A 16,653-nucleotide genomic window follows, 5' to 3' on the forward strand; every position below is an offset into this window, starting at 1 on the left:
AATGCAGTGTCCGTTCCTGTATTGCCACAAGTGGATCCACGAAACGATGTACCCATTGCTGTGGAATATGACTTGTCCCCAATGAGGTACATCCAGGTACGAAGCACCCTTGGCCTCACGATCAAGGTACCCCGGCCTGTTGCTTAGTCTTACCTATAGTAGTTGTGATTATACGCAGGCTCACGACTTTCATCAAAGTCTAACAGAGCCAGCAAAGTAATCCAAACATCTATGTCGGAGATCGCTTAACCATATACCAAGATGACCAAGAAAGAGTCTGCGGTTGATGTGTTGATTATAGGAGCGGTAAGTTGCTCCCATACATGCGCGTTTATATTGATACTTACTGTCTCAGGGCCCGGCAGGGTAAGGCTCTCTGCATAAATCTCTTCATGGGACATAGAAGCCATGACAGATCAGTACTGATGGTTCCCAGCTTAATCGCCGCCATGTGGATGGCAAAATGCGGCATCACTACTCGCGTTGTCGAGCAACGGCCATATCAACTTCGGGTCGGTGGTGCAGATGGGTAAGCCTATGCTCAACTATCATCGGACACAGCTCAACTCGAGGCATAGGATCCACCCGCGCTCAATGGAGATGTTCGAGAGTTTCGGCATTGATCAGGAGATCACGCAGGTATGGGAGCCCATCACGGGGTGGGCACTTTGGTGTCGAAACGCCGAGGGAACTCTCGCTAGATCCGATCGGATGGATAATCCTACGCCAGTGCGCTGCAGGTAAGTTCCTTATCCGAACTTGGTGAGCGGATATCTCATAATGCACACAGATGGGGTCCGGGACTTCTACAACAGGGCATCATTGAACGGATCATCAAGGAGCATATCTCGGAGCAACCTTCTGTTCGGATCGAGCATGAAACTGTGTCTGCCTCACTTGTTATCATGGAAGATGCGCTGGACAAGCCGGATAGTCATCCATGTGTGATTACTTTGCGCCATGATGACAGTGCTGGTGGATCCGAGGAACTCGTCCGGGCGAAATATGTCATCGGGGCTGATGGAGCACGCTCGTGGACCAGGAAGCAACTGGGATTCAAGATGGAGGGGACCCGGACTCGGTCTGTCTGGGCTGTAACGGATCTAGTCGTTGTGTCGGACTTTCCGGAGTACGTTGATTGCAAATCCAATATGAATATTCTTGCGGGAGGTCGCTGATGTACATCCTAGCATCCGGTTATGCACTACAATCAACAGCTACGGTGAAGGAGGACTCTTCTTCCTCCGGCGAGAGCGCGGCCTGACCCGTTTCTATGTCCAGCTCAATCGCGCCGATGAGGTGGAGTTTCCTGCTGCGTCAATTACGCAAGAACTCATCATTGAAAGACTACAGAGACTGCTGAGGCCTTATACAGTGAGTGATCCGAGTAAGATGCCAGAAATGTGCTAATCATGACGGTTGTAGTTGACTGTCAAGCGTTGTGAATGGTGGGTTCCAAGCTCGTAATGTCGCTGTTGACTTCTACTAACCACCAGATTGTTCAGGTGGTCGAGCTATACTGTAGCTCACTATCTCAGTGATGGCATGACCAAGCATGATCGTGTCTTCCTCGTCGGCGATGCTGTGCACAACCACTCACCACTGGTTGGTCTAGGCATGAACATCAGCATGCAGTATGCCCCTCTTTTCATAAATCGACGTCTTGCAGCTTCCATACTAACGCTACAACCAGAGACTCCTACAACCTCGGATGGAAACTTGCCGGAGTGCTCAAAAAGGAACTGAACCCCAGTATCTTATCAACCTACGAGACCGAGCGACGCCCTGTTGCCGCAGAGTTGATTGAAACTGATCGCTTTCATCTCCAGCTCTTTGACACGGCCACCGTGACAGGCTCGGAACCGGCCTGGATGCTGGAGCGCGAGGAGGCCTTGCAGCCTTCCATGCAAGGGTTTGCTGTCCACTACCAAGACCCGCTCCTTACCGTTGCTACGGAGAAAGAATGTAGACCCGACGCTGTGATACCGGGGAAGCGCTTCCCGCAGCTGAACGTGTCGAATCACGCAACGGGGAAAGTCTATTCGATACAATCACTGCTCAAAAGCAAAGGAAAATTTCACGTCATTGTTTTTGCGGGAGACCTCTCCCAGCCACTGGAGCTGAACAGGTTCAATACCTGTGGCACCGCGCTGCAGCAAATCGAGGAACAGATCCTGCCGGCCTCCATGGGAAAGTTCAATGTTATTGCCGTACACCGGGCCCGCAAGACAGCGATCGAGCTTGCGAGCTTGGCGGACATTTTCTTCCCTGTTGATGAGACAACGGGACGAGACTACAACCGGGTCTATTGCGACATGGAGACGAGCTATGAGGAGGCTGGGATCGGCGAACAGGGCGCGGTGGTGCTGGTTCGCCCAGATCAGTATGTGGGATGGTGTGGGGAGGTGGAGGATGTTCAAGGATTGACAGGCTATCTGCAGCCGATTTTCGAGGCCAAAAAGCACGCATAGCCATCTCAAAGTTACTTGGAGATCGGCAAGGGTGAAGTCATCCATACTTGCTCATTAGCGGAGTTTGACCCACGGGTATTTTTTAAGTGGCAGTAAAATACACATCAAAATCAATAGCGCCGGCTTGCAAAAGATCGAGACCTCTTTGCAGGTTGTGACGGGCCGATCCTCAACCGATCTATGGTTGTTCATTGGGTTCAGGTGTGGGTACGCATCCATAGAAACAAGAATACTGCTTGATTCCACCTGTTAGCCAGCCTCAGCTTCATACAAATGCGGGACGAACGCAGATTATACTCAAGACGGCAATACGTAGCCTTCTAGATCATTGAGATCCAAGAGTGGGCCTGTCCCAGAAATCCAATTTAGCGGAGAATACTCCGTATCGAGTGCACATATTGCAGATCAAGTCCCCGAGGCCCAGGTGGCTGTAAAGTGACCAGGGCTATTGTAGAACAGACCCGCTGGCGGTCCATCCTCAAGCAGTGTAAGTAAAATTCTATGCCTCTGCTTGTACGTTCGGAAGAATACACAATGACTGGTCTATTGAATTGTTCAGTACCGTCATCACTTTATACAAGCTCAGCAGAAACACATCCTGGCCGCTGTCGAACTCCCCAACTCCCACAGAACACATCGCCCCATCCTCACAGAATGTACGAAAGCATCATTCCCTTCCCCGATGAAACAGCAAGCACAGTCGACAAGTACTGCTGCTCCCATTCCACAAGCCTCCCACCTCTCTTCGCCGATCACGCAGCATGGACTGTCGACAAGTTCCAGACCTCGTATATGATGTGCTGTCCGCTCCAGGCACAGATGTGTGTCTTCCTTGCAAGCGACCGCCGCGCTAGACGGGTGCTGGAGATCGGGACTTTCACGGGATACAGCGCGCTGGCGTGGAAGGAGGGGATGAAGGCAGTAGGCGGGGAGGTGTGGACGTGTGAGGCCGGTCCGCGGGCGATTGCGGCCAGCAAAGAAGCGTTCGCGAAGTATGATCCAGAGGGAAAGATTCATCTGGTCGAGGGGCCTGCGCTACAGACGTGAGTGAACGGTGCAATCCAGGATAAATGCAGCTAAAGGTGCGGTGTAGGTTGCGAGAGATCAACGCTGGGCCATTCGATATCATCTACGTCGACGCTCGGAAGGCGGAGTATATCGAGTACGTGGAGATTATTCTTGAGAGGCACCTGCTGGCAGAGAATGGAATTATCCTTGCGGACGACAGTATGTATCGCCTTTGTCACTATTCTCAGGTCAGGGAGTAACGGAAATGGCAGCGATCCATCTCGGGCTGGTGGCAGACAGATCTTCCACGAACCCCCATTCGGCGCGGGAGGACATCGAATACAGCCTTCAGCATGCCGATAATGTGTATAAATTCAATGAATGGGCAGTCAAGGTACACGCAGTTTCAATTATGTTGAGAAGATATCCAACAACAATGCTAACCAGGCCACTAGCATCCGCAGCTCGACGTCCTCTTGCTTCCCATCTTCAATGGGGTTACTTTGATCAAAATCAAGTCGCAAACCTAATAATTTGCTGAGATTTGAGACATTGAAATAATAAGCAAAAGATGATTATGACCTATCAGCTTGTACTCCGTAGTTTTCCGGTTGCATACACGGCGTAGCTGAAAGAGCGGTGGCTTGCATGCCAATTTTCATATCGTTTCCGTACAACTTACTCCGTACCTTACATGCGGTCGTGTTCTCAATTGCAAAAAACCTCTTTTTCAATCACAGTGTTGATCCAGGATGCCCCACAGATGGAATCTCTCCATTACCACCACCCAAGATTCATTACCCACTATTGTTTTCAAGTCAGGCCTGCGATGGCTTTGATGGAAAGGAACTGTACCGTTAAACATCCATGCGTAATGAGGGATATATTGTCCATGTGAAGCGGAATCAGTTTGCCTTCTTCTGGATTCCCTGTTGACCTCTCCTTTAGACCTGATCTACCTCGAAACAACTACCTCAACCTCTACTATGTATCAAATTTCTCTAAAGGCGACGAAGAGCGCTGCAGAACCCACCTCTTCAACCGACGCATCTCACGACGACCGTCAAGTAGAGCGCGATTCATACGACACCGCGATGCTGCGCTTCATCAGCGACATGGAACTGTCCTCAATGTACGCGGAGAAGACGTCACCATACCCCATTCTCATGCCGAGAAGCTTCCTTGAGGACCTGAAGAATTTCCAAGATCTGCTATTTGTTGCTGTATCAAACATCCTGGATCGATGGTGGGAGGACAGGGAAGCCGACTTTCCCCGTCGCATGCCATTGGAACCTCACGAGGAGAGCGTATTGAAGGTGGGCACCCTCTTATGTTCATTGTGCCGCGAGTCTTACAATAACCGATGTATTGTGGGTACATGAAAGGTCAAAACAAGGCCTGATGCAGCATTACAATGAGCGCCCGCTACACTGGAGGCCGGACATGCTCCTCCCAGCAGCCGGCGATCCAAACACCAACCTACCTTTCAAAATTTGCGAGATCAACGCTCGTTCCCCCTTCAACTCAATGATTAAGAGCATCTGTATGTTTCAGGCAGCGGCCGCAAGCAAAACAGCCCTCCCCGACGGGTTAGAACTCGCTTCGACTGCGGATAGCCTGGTGGATAGTCTGGTCTCGCTGTTCAATCCGGACCTCCCTCTTCATGTTATTTGGCATGAGGGTATCACTGACCCCATCGATGCGTTCAGTTCCTTCTACAAAAAGCGAACAGGCAAGATACCGCGAGTAATTCGCGCGACAGACCTGCGTCTCGCGCCGGATTCCTCATCCCCGACGGGTCGGATTCTGTGCTGCGTTGCCTCCGCCGCGTCCGCAGACCATTCTAACGGCCAGGCAATTGTATCCGAGACAGGCGAACCCCTGGAACGTATCTACCAGGTCGGACTCCAGATGTCCCATCGGGATTACAGTGAGCTCTCTTCGGAAGTGCTGCAGCAGCTCGCCGTGGACGGAATCTGCGACCTACGCAACATCTTCCTGGTCAGCGATAAACGCATGCTCGGCGTAATCTGGCAAGAGCTGGACTCTCTCGTGCACAAGCACCACGTCCTCACGGCTGAGCAGGCCGAGATCCTCCGACAGGGCATCGTACATACCATTTTGCCCGGCTCCGAGGATATGGAACGCCTCTTGCGGCAGACTCGCGAGGGCTCCGTATCCAAGGATAGCTATCTTCTCAAACCTGCCCGTGGACACCGGGGAATGGGAATATTGCTTGGGAAAGACTTGGGGCAGGAGGAGTTTGAGGGTCTCCTCGAGGAGCTGGCGGACCCGTTACTGCCTGCTGACAGGAGATATGTTGTGCAGCCTTTTATTGAGCAGGCACTATTCGGTTTGAGGCTGTATGATGATAGCGAGCCGCAACAATGCCAGATGACGGGGACATATCATGCCATTGGTGGGTGCTTTGCTGGGTTGGGCGTCTGGAGAGCTGATAGCGAGAGAATTTGCTCTCGATTCCACGGTGCCTTTAGTATTCCAGCGATTGTTCCCCGTTAGCTCATTGGTATACATGGCTTGAGAACTGATCAGATGATACCCTGATATCCGATTATTTTTCCTCTCCATCTAAGCTAGGATGCGCCAACGCATTCGATTATATATCTTCCATGCTTACAGAATCCTGTGAATTATGAAAGTCCGAGCACTTGAAGTTTTGCTAATGAGAAAAATGAGAAGACTACTGAGTGATACCGCATACCTTGCACCCCAAGCTTTGTATATCAGCCATTGAGACTGAGAGATCAGAGGCCCCCGCTATGTCTGATGGAGATGGTACTTAGGCCTCATATTACTATGTGGGTATCAATGATCATGGGGTACTTGGGCATCAGTCCGTCCAGATAGTCTTCCCGTAGGGATGAGGTTGTGTGTTCTATTCATGACTCTGATTCTCCACGATCTTCTGTGGCTATCACACGGTCCCCAATGATCCTCTGTCTTGTATCAATGATATTGGCCGTATACTCACTGTGAGTTGGTGTGAGTAGTGATCTTTACCCATCGTGATCTGAATGGGAAGCTGCTTTTGCCTGGATTTCGGCATAGATGGCCATGGCCTGATCGTATGTCTCATGTGACGTCCAGCCATCTCTGCCCATGATTCCTGATATGGCGTCCCAAAAATCCTGTACTTCATTCCAACCTTCCCCATCTTCGTAATGTCTGCGAATTTCTTCCGGAGAGAAGCTGATCGGGCACTTAACAGTATGATCTAACAGATCCCACTTTCTTCAAGTATATTTCAGCATAGTCGATCAAAATACAAGAGGGTTAGCCGCTTGACTCACTTTTGTACCCTGATTAATGACTCCCGTAATGGTAGGATGTCTCCATCCCATGTGTTCCCAACAAACCGAACTGGGTCGGTCATTGTCTTGCCGTTTGGATACCGGAGAACTCTGCTCAATACTGGGTTCCTCTCTGCAGTATATTTTTCGTACAGGTATAATAATATGGACTTGGTGACTTGGTCCTTGACAGTATTTTGTGTATTCTCGTCGAGCTGCTTGAAATTCTCAGGCAGTTCTAGTATGAGTTCACCGTTGTAGTCGAGAAAATGGGGATGACGGCCCTCCAGGAACAAGGGACCTGCCCATGTACTCTGCCAGTCGATAATGCTGGTGATATTGCCGTTGTCATTGACGAAAATGTTAGGTGTTCGAAGGTCCGTATGCCACAAGAACGAACCCAAAAGGTCTTCATCCTTTGGAAGCAAATGAGGAACAACAGATAGATATCTGTGGAGAAGAGAAATATGTTCAGTGGGGTTGTTCTGGCTGGGTGAAACGAACAATGGATCATTGGAAGAGCGTGGAGTTGCATGTTTCTGGATCCAAGCTATCTCTCGAAGCGCAAGAGACTTTAAGTAGTCCACTGCAGACGCCCCTTGATACATATATAATTAGTTCCAAGTCAGTTCAGAAAATGGCCAGACATGCATACATGGTCCGCGATCAATATCCATATCACCTCGCTCATTACGCCAGAACTCCGTGTCGACCACTGGTCCGATAGAAAATTGTTCAGCAATATTTTCTCTAAGTTCTTGTGATAATTTGTCCCCTTTGACTGTTGCAGGATGAGAATCTGGTGGCGCGTCATTACTGAAAAAAAGGCACCCATATCTGCTTGAGTTAGAAAGGAGCATAGAATTTTGGGTTATTGACCCGTAAATGTACTTACGCAGGAAATCTCACTGATAACAACTTCTGTTGGATAGTTACAATATCTTTCATCGTTTGTACCTTATGCTCAAGGTCCATATCAGCCCAATGATCTGCGAGATTTTTACCGGGAGCATGCTCCATGATAATGTACTCCGCCCCTACACGGTTCGCAGAGTCCACTGTGGCATTCCAAGCAAGGACTTTGGGAACTGGAACGTGGAGTATTGTTCTTAACTAGAGGTCGTGTTAAATGCCAGTATGGGATGAGCGCCAATGTGCATAGCCAATAGGCAACTCACGAAATCCATCGTCGCGACCTCTGATGCTGTCGTCAAGAAAGCTGGTCCAGCATTTGGATTCGGAATTCGAGCAATAACCGCCGTCCCGTTGGCCATAGTGAGTCGGAAAGACTTGTTGTATGACCCTTCCCCGAGTTTTTCCATCCTGACATAAGACGCGCCAGACGCGGCTTCCATAGCGACTTTCTGCAGTTCAAGTATATCGAATTCTCGATATCGTTCCCGCAGCTGCTCCTCTTCATCCCAGATCCACCGTCCACTTGTATAATTAAAGAAATCACGCGGATTCCCGACAATAGTAGCCATCGGGCCTTCCGGAAATCGACGAGAACAACTTCGACTTGAAAAATGCAACCTAGTCTCTCTAGCCGACTTCAGAAGAGCCGTCTGTGTTCTGATCAAGAAGCGAGATGATATAGGCATGGTGAATGTGATGTTCATCAAAGACAATTTTGATGAAAGCCTAGCAGAAGTCCTCGAGTTGATTGATTCGATTACCTCAGCTTGTAAGTCCACCTGAACCTGAATATTGCAACCCTGTATAAACCTTGTTTGGCGGGTGTCCTCTTCAGGTTAACTGCATATTATGTGGCTAATAGCCTACTACTGCCTACATGTTATGCACTAATCATCATGAGGCTGGCTGAGGGGTAGAAACTCACAGATTCAGCCACTATATATTGCAAATTCTACTACTCTTTTATATAGAGATTGATTGATACAGTGATACCACTAATCACTATTATTACTATTATTTTTATCATTATTTCTGCTGACAGAGGTTGCCTTTTTAATCCCACTAGGTCTTATTCTTAGCTTATACAGAGTATTACTCCTAACTAACTTCTAAAATTTCATATATATGCTATTAGTGGCTGCTTTACTGGGTTAGGCGTCTGGAGAGCTGATAGTGAGAGAATTTGCTCTTGATTGCACAGTGCCTTTAGTATTCTGGCAGTTGTTCCTTGTTAGCTCTTCTTGGTAGACCTAACTTGCAATGTGATCAGATGATGAGCTGATATCTAATGATTTCTTTTCTTTCACGTACACTCAGGCCATGCAACCAAATTCAGTTATTTATGTCGATGATGACGGAAGCCTGTGAAACATGAAGTCTGAGCAATTACTGAGCGATACCACGTACCTTTGACACCTAAGCTATGGATATTAACCATCGAGGATGAGCAATCAAAAGTCCCTGTCATGTTTTGACTTGAATTATATTTTACAACTTCTGCTAGATGAGCACATACGACCATAGGGTGTGGAAAACAGGGCTTCCCGTCCGCTCAGCCGTACTTAAGCCACACGCCGGCCGGTTAGTAGTTGGGTGGGTGACCACCAGCGAATCCCCGCTGTTGTATGTTTTTTCCTTTTTCATCTTTTTGATTGTACTGTGGCCGCGTCATTCTCCTATTCTCGGTCCTTCAATGATACCAGGGTTGCGCGCTATCGCCTAGGTCCCTCATAGGTGGGGCTCGCGCCCCAGTTCACATGGTAGTGCGTTGCCCCCGACATTACAGAGCCAGTCCACCATAGTTTGCTGATTGGGTTCCTCCGTAGTCACATCCGCCGAGACCCAAAGGATTTCGAAGAGTTCCTGGTGCGAAGCTTGTACCACGCACCTCCTGTCTGATGATGAAGTGAGCGCAATAGAGACTCATCCAGACTCTCTTCATCAGCATGTCGAGACTTAATAGACCAGAGCCTAGATATTGTTTTCTAGTCTCCACGTTAAACACAGGCAACTCTAAGAAAGCTCCTCTGACGCGAGCCTATGCTGTTGCTGAAAGATATTTTCCAAGATACTGACATTGCTAGCGTGGGTACTCTTATTAATCTTGATCAGCCTGAGAGAGTGGTGTATGGTAACAGATGATTCTAGGCAGGGCTCTGTGGATAGCTGGGATATGTTGAGGTTAATGACCATAAATTGCACTGATCAGTTCAGGATATCCTCTGTTTAATGCCTGGTAAATGAAGAACCTCTAGATCTATAGTGTTCATTTCAATACAGCTAAGCCAGGTGCATTAATGGAGCGAGCATTAAATGGCTACTTATATATATCTTAGTTGCATCCAGAATTATTAAACATGCATTCACTAGTTATGGATATATTAGAGCTACCAAGGGACGCAGCATGTCCTGAGAAAGGCCATTAGATGGGATCTCACCCCTTAGTAATGCTTCCCCATTAGTACAGAATAGAATTTACTATGGTCACCTCTTCGCTCTCCTTTAACATCCATAGTTTGTTTAAAATTACTATTCACTATTACTGAATCAGGGCGGGAGCCCAGAGTTGCAACCTTATCCATGCCAATATGCATTGTGAATAGCCTGGGTGATGTATTGAATTACTGTGCTACACAGAATACCGCGTGATACTTAATAGTGAGCTTCTGGACGTTTCCTGCATGAGTCTGAGATGATCTAATTGGCAGATTGATAGTGCCACCCCTGGACTCTCTCTAGTCGATTCAGCCTTGTGCCTGAATTAGCTATTTGCTTATTTATCCAGGCAACTTCGCACTGCCTCCGTCCTTCCCCAAGCTTGCTGACCTATCTCACCTTTAAATATTGCTCCTTGAGGGTTCCGAGTTCCAGATGTTGCTGCAACCACACCTTCAAAATGACAAAAAAACTTACCCCCGAGGACTATCGCCTCGCCTGGATTTGTCCACTTGGGGTGGAGCAGACCACGGCGCTGAAGATGCTCGACAACGTCCATCAGCCTTTAGACCTACAGCCTACGCTCGATCAGAACGTGTACACTCTTGGTGATATTGCAGGGCATAACGTCATTGTCACTGGCTTGGCCTCCCCCGGCAATATCCCGACAGTGAGGACGGTGTCCTGGATGAAAATGACCTTCCCAAATCTGTCCTTTGGCCTTGTCGTTGGTATTGGTGGAGGAGTGCCGAGAATGACAGATGCTGGCATGATTCGTCTGGGTGACATTGTCGTTAGCAAGCCCACCGACCAGTACCCGGGCGTTGTACAATACGGCCATGGCAAACAGGAAAGGGACTACTTCAAACCCACCGGGGCCCTTCCTCCTCCGCCGCCCGTGCTTTTGAGTGCTGCTCAGCTCTTGGAGGCCAAACGAGACGAGCTTCAAGATCCTATAGCCGCGAATCTCAGGCGGATTGACATGTCGATTCAGCCATTTTAGCATTTTCGGTTTCCAGGTCGAGACAATGATCTTCTTTTCCCTCCAGATTATATTCACCTGGAACCGGGAGTCTCGTGTGCGGAGTGCGGCTGCGATTCGACCCAGCTAGTCAATAAAGCACAAATCGAGACAGAAAACGACGATGGCTATGTGACGATTCATCGCGGCACCATTGCATCCGGCGACGTGGTGGTGAAGGACGCTTTGACAAGAGATCAGCTGGCCGGCAAATTTGGTGCTTACTGTTTTGAGACTGAGGCTGCTGGTGCTCTTGCGGAGCTGGGTTGTATTGTCATCCGAGGGATTTCCGACTACTGTGACTCTCATAAGAACAACAAATGGCACGGTTATGCCGCTGCAACTGCAGCTGCGTATGCCCGAGAGATATTCTTCAATATGCCGACATACGAAGTAACTAGGTGGGTTTGGCCACGCGTTGCGAAAAGCTAGGTAGCTGACAAGTGCCAGGTGCGGCCATTCAGAAAATGGAAATCATCAAATTAGCCAGGAAATAGCGACCTGGCTAAGTCCTGCTGATTACGGTCTGCAGCAACGATACCTCAAAGACTCTGTCCAGGACGGAGGAGACTCGTTTCTTAGCTGCAGCGAGATGAGGGAATGGGTAAACCAACCAAAACGAACCCTGCATTTCTCTGGTAATCCAGGAGTGGGCAAATCAACAACAATGTCCACTGTTATTCATCATCTTCAGGCTCAGTTCGCAGACGATCCACAAGTGGGTCTTGCGTTCGTCTACTGCGGTTATGAACGGCAGTGGGAGTCGAGGTCTCTTCACCTATTGCTAAACCTACTGAAGCAGCTGGTTGCAAAGCATGATCATGTTCCGGAGAATGTGAAAAGGCTCTATCAATCTCGCAAGTGTAGTGGGATTACCCCAGCATATAGCGAAGTGTTTCAACTGCTATCTGCAGTTGTGGCTGAATATGTGAGAATTTTTATTATCATCGATGGATTGGAAGAAAGCGACCTGTCCGAGAGTGATCAGCACAGGTTTCTGAAGACTCTTTTCAGTCTACAGGCAGGCGCGGACGTCAACATATTGATCACAGGGCACCTGGATTGGCAAATTGAGAACATCCCCGACAGCGTTCTATCCGTTGACATCCATTGCGCGGATGATGCCATTGAGGGCTATTTCGACAAGAACCGATCAAAACTTCCATCTCCTGTAAGAGATGATACTTCGTTACAACAGCACATCAAGTCTACAATGATACAGGTTGCTGGCGGTCAGTACGTACTATCGACAGTATATACCGTCTGAGTTGAAGAGAAATAACAGTCGCAGGTTCTTAATGGCATACCTCTACATGAAATTTTTATGCAAGGCGACATCTTCGAACATTGTGCAAGATCAGTCGGACATCACTGCCTGGCGGACTCTAAGATATGACCATGCCTATGAAATGATCTTCAAGCCCTCAAGGCAGAAAAGAAAAACAATATCGGATGTGGTGTTTCGGTGGCTCACATATGCCAGGTCGCCTCTCCACCTGGAAGACCTCGTGTTTATGTTGCCCATATATGGCAAAAACCCTCAGAGCCTGAAGGGCCTGAATGCTCTCCTGTATATGTCGACTTCCAAGGATTTCGAACGATTCAACCTCTGTTCTTTGGTTGACCCGAACCGTGTAATATCATCATGCGGCGGACTGGTCAAAGTCGATGCAGAGCGCAAGATCGTGGACTTCATCCATGCGACAACACGGGCTTACTTTGTCCAGAACAGGTTACGTTTGTTTCCAGACGGCGAAGACAAGGTGGCCAGCATCTGTGCCAAGTATATCTCTTGGTACATTTCGATACCAAAGAATGTTTCTACACGACGATTCAACAATAATCTCTTGAGTTATGCCACACAGTACTGGGGTTATCACGTGGTTCGCTCAGCAAGTGATGGAGGAGAGAGCATCCTTAGCCTCCTTGAGGACGAAAACGCGGTGCTTGAGTTTGGTCGGGCAATCGTCTCATCCGGCGAGTATCCGGAACGTCGCCAAGCGACAACAACTGGAATAACAAAGTTCCATCTTGCGGCATACTTCGGTATGGTGGTGATAATGGAAGTCTTGCTTCAGAAGCTGGGCCCTATCCGAAGATCCTGGTTTTCAAGCTCACCGCTGGATACGCGAGACGCGTTTGGAAGAACACCACTGTCTTTCGCTGCTGAGAAGGGACACTCAAAGATAGTGGGCATGCTTTTGGAAAAAGGCGCACATGTGGAAGGTCAAGATTCCAACGGTCGAACCCCGCTAACATGGGCCGCTCGAGGGGGACATATTGAAGTAGTTGAGCAGCTTCTTGCAAAGGGAGCATATATTCACTCACAAGACCGAGCTGGTCGGAGTCCGCTGTCATGGGCGGCCGCACATGGACATCAAGAAGTGGTGAAACATCTCTTGGCTCAGGGCGCTGTTTTGGAACTTTTGAAGGAACTGCCCGCTAAAGGATTCTTTGCATCTCTGAAGTGGATCTTCCAACCCAAAGCTCATCAAGATGTTGTCGATGAAACAATGAGCAGCGCACCATTAATAAGGGCTTCATGCAACGGCTACCTACCGGTGATGGAGATGTTAATTGAAGCTGGCGCTCATCCAGACGAGAAAGATCGCGAGGGTCGGACGGCGCTCTCATGGGCTGCTGGAAATGGTCATGCAGCTGCAGTGCAATGGCTGCTTCTCAAAAATGCTCAAGTGGAGGTAGCAGACAAGAATGAGAGGACAGCCTTGTGGTGGGCTTCGTTAAATGGACACTATGCCATTGTTCGGGCATTGTTGCGCGAAGGGGCATCTTTAGAAACAAAAGATAAGGACGGTGCCACAGCTGTGTTGCTGGCTGCTGCAAACGGTCAAAAGGCAATAGTTCAGTTACTATCTGAAAATGGTGCCGACCTGAAGATTAGGAACAAGGATGGTATGACAGCTCTTTTACATGCCTCCGCCAACGGACATCGAGCTACTGTACAGTGGCTGCTGTCCACAAACAGCATACACTTGGAGGACACTGATCGCAATGGCCAAACTGCATTATCATGGGCTGTGAGGAATGGGTCCCTGTCCATGGTCCAGTTCCTTCTCTTGCAGGGCGCCTCTTTAGCAAGAAAGGACAAGGAGGGCCGAAACGCGCTGTCATGGGCTGCTGGCAATGGTCACAGAGAAATTGTGCAGCATCTCCTGCCAAAAGTGACGGACACCCTGCTGAAGGAGAGGGATACGGAGGGTCAAACATCTTTGATTAAAGCCGCTCAAAATGGGCATGCAGACATCGTACGACTCTTCCTTGAAAGGTGCACAGTTGCACTTCTCGAAAGCCAAGACAAGACTGGTATGACCGCCCTTTCGTGGGCTTGCAAGAATGGCCACGAGGCGGCAGCCAAAGAGATCCTTGCCAGCGGCATGACAAATATTTTAGAAATCAAAAACCAGGCAGGTCAGACACCATTAATACTGGCAGCTGGCCATGGACATGAGGCACTAGTGCAACTTCTACTGCGGAACACAACGGCTATTGAGGCTAGGGACCATAGTGGGAGCACAGCTCTGTCAAAAGCTGCTGCGGCTGGGTCTTGCAACGTGGTCCAGTTGCTCCTCACTCATGGTGCGCGGATAAACTCTCGATCTGCAAATGGTCGGACACCATTGATGCTAACCGTGAGCAATGGACATCACAAGGCGGCACAGATTCCTCTAGGATCTGGTGCGAAAATTGACGCGAAAGACAATATTGGCCAAACATCTCTTTTTATGGCAGTGAAGAACAATGATCGTGAAATGGTAAAACTACTCCTTGGTGGGGGTGCTGCCGTCGAGATAGTGGATAGCAGAGGGGGTAGCCCAATGTCGCTGGCTGAAAACCTTGGGAAAAAGGGAGAGAAGGTACGGGATCTACTCCGAGAATCGATACCAGGTGAGTTTCAACAATGGCATTGCTACCCCCTTCCATGTCCAATAAACCCCATGCGGGCCATATCTGGTGTTGTGGTCGTGGTGGATATTGCAGGAGCTTTTCGCTAAGGGTTTAATTGGGACTGACGCATGCAACAGAAAGAGAAAGTGCTGCAGTGCCTCATACAAGGCTAAAGTCAGAATCAGATCATGCTGATGAAAGACTTCTCGAAAATCAGCGGAATGAAGATGCATAGTTCAAAGAAGTGGATGGTCTGTCTGTCGTGCCCTACTCTATCCTACATTACCTTTACTGTTCACACAAAATGGAAACTGATAGTTATACTCTTCAATCCTACTTGAATGAAAGATATAAGGACTTCCTGTAGACTTATCCATCCGTGGCACTTGGCGAGCCTCGCCAGGCCATTCATAACCATAAGGTTCAGGATGGCAGAGACCCTTCAAAAAGCTGCCTACTGACGGAGTATTGAGAGGATAAATTTCTTGACGCTAGAGAAGCTTCGTCGACCATACCTCCAAGAAACTGCACTATTTCTTGCGTATCCCCCTGCGTGCTCGACCATCGCAAATAATAAACTATATTGGGTGAAGTGCGAGGCCCAGGGTATGATATGGGCGTCATGTAACTGGAGTGCTTACATTAGCACCACGTCACCTGTCTATATTTCATCACTCTTGATTGTTTCCCTCTTTCTGTCAACCCATCACAAACCATATATCTTCTTCGCCTCTATCTCAAATGACTAAAATTGTCTTACTATTACCTCATAATCATGAGCAGCTCTCCAACTGTAACTGTAAGTTAAGACTTAATTTTCCTAGGTCTATGCTATCTAGTCTAATAGGATCTAGCTCCGACAAGTCCCTGAAGGATGGGCTACCGACTATGGCTTTATGTCATATTTCATCAAAGGAGAATGGGCGAAGATTACAAAGCGCTGTGGCCTTAGAAATCCTGTGGCCATCATGTGCACCACCCCAGATTCAGGGGAACACTATGGTTTGATATCAGCTGGGGGGCGGTACTACTTCACAGATGATATAGCCTGGTCTATTCTCGAGATCGTCAAGCTAACGACTCTGGATGAGATTTTGAAGAGGATATTTGATGATAGGGAGAAATCAATTAAGAGTTTTGAGACAAAGGTTCTGGAGGAAGTGGAGACAAGGGAGGATCTAGAGGAGGAGAAGGAGAAACAGGAGGCAGACATTGCGTTGATGGAGCAGATGAAGGCGGCACTGGGGTTCATGAACTGGAATGCGATGGAATCGGACTAGGTGGAGGAGGAGCTGAAGAACTGGTTGTTCCTTTCTATTCAGGCTTACGATCCAGATTGAAGTTACCAGGAATCTAGAATGACTCCCCATGCTACCCAGAACTTCGGTATAATAACCACCAGGCCTCAATCAATCCCCATTCTCCGCTCTCATTCAAGAACTGGGGAGCGGTGCCAGGGGGTTCGCTGGGAGGATCGTCCTTTGGGGCTGCCATCGTGATAGCCCCTGTTACATAGATGATGACCGACAGACAGATGACTTCGGTGCGACCAAAAGCATCTTTGATCCGGTGGCGGCGGCAAAGG

The 16,653-nt window shown here is 48.7% G+C and overlaps 5 protein-coding genes across 5 annotated transcripts; 4 read left to right on the plus strand and 1 right to left on the minus strand.

Annotated features, from left to right (window-relative positions):
• Positions 1-261: 261 nt before the first annotated feature.
• Positions 262-2,471, plus strand: CDV56_109012 (uncharacterized protein; the record flags this gene model as incomplete). Its single annotated transcript, XM_026762631.1, has 9 exons — positions 262-306; positions 356-366; positions 437-529; positions 579-740; positions 791-1,129; positions 1,191-1,374; positions 1,426-1,448; positions 1,506-1,634; positions 1,694-2,471. The coding sequence occupies 9 exons, from the start codon at positions 262-264 to the stop codon at positions 2,469-2,471; spliced, it is 1,764 nt and encodes a 587-aa protein (XP_026617167.1).
• Positions 2,472-3,125: 654 nt separating this feature from the next.
• CDV56_109050 (O-methyltransferase) lies at positions 3,126-4,009 on the plus strand (the record flags this gene model as incomplete). Its single annotated transcript, XM_026762669.1, has 4 exons — positions 3,126-3,514; positions 3,565-3,698; positions 3,752-3,873; positions 3,935-4,009. 4 exons carry the CDS (start codon positions 3,126-3,128, stop codon positions 4,007-4,009), a joined length of 720 nt encoding a protein of 239 aa, XP_026617168.1.
• Positions 4,010-4,465: 456 nt separating this feature from the next.
• On the plus strand, positions 4,466-5,999 carry CDV56_109067 (uncharacterized protein; the record flags this gene model as incomplete). The annotated part of the gene is made up of 2 exons (XM_026762686.1): positions 4,466-4,795; positions 4,887-5,999. 2 exons carry the CDS (start codon positions 4,466-4,468, stop codon positions 5,997-5,999), a joined length of 1,443 nt encoding a protein of 480 aa, XP_026617169.1.
• A 497-nt stretch (positions 6,000-6,496) lies between these two features.
• CDV56_109093 (phosphotransferase family protein) lies at positions 6,497-8,274 on the minus strand (the record flags this gene model as incomplete). The annotated part of the gene is made up of 6 exons (XM_026762712.1): positions 6,497-6,689; positions 6,791-7,240; positions 7,295-7,388; positions 7,446-7,627; positions 7,686-7,903; positions 7,969-8,274. 6 exons carry the CDS (start codon positions 8,272-8,274, stop codon positions 6,497-6,499), a joined length of 1,443 nt encoding a protein of 480 aa, XP_026617170.1.
• A 2,327-nt stretch (positions 8,275-10,601) lies between these two features.
• Positions 10,602-16,348, plus strand: CDV56_109136 (uncharacterized protein; the record flags this gene model as incomplete). The annotated part of the gene is made up of 5 exons (XM_026762755.1): positions 10,602-11,039; positions 11,250-11,563; positions 11,613-12,398; positions 12,454-15,037; positions 15,923-16,348. The coding sequence occupies 5 exons, from the start codon at positions 10,602-10,604 to the stop codon at positions 16,346-16,348; spliced, it is 4,548 nt and encodes a 1,515-aa protein (XP_026617171.1).
• Positions 16,349-16,653: the final 305 nt, after the last annotated feature.

The sequence above is a fragment of the Aspergillus thermomutatus genome (assembly GCF_002237265.1).
Source record: "Aspergillus thermomutatus strain HMR AF 39 chromosome Unknown NODE_28, whole genome shotgun sequence".
In the NCBI taxonomy this organism is placed as follows: domain Eukaryota; kingdom Fungi; phylum Ascomycota; class Eurotiomycetes; order Eurotiales; family Aspergillaceae; genus Aspergillus; species Aspergillus thermomutatus.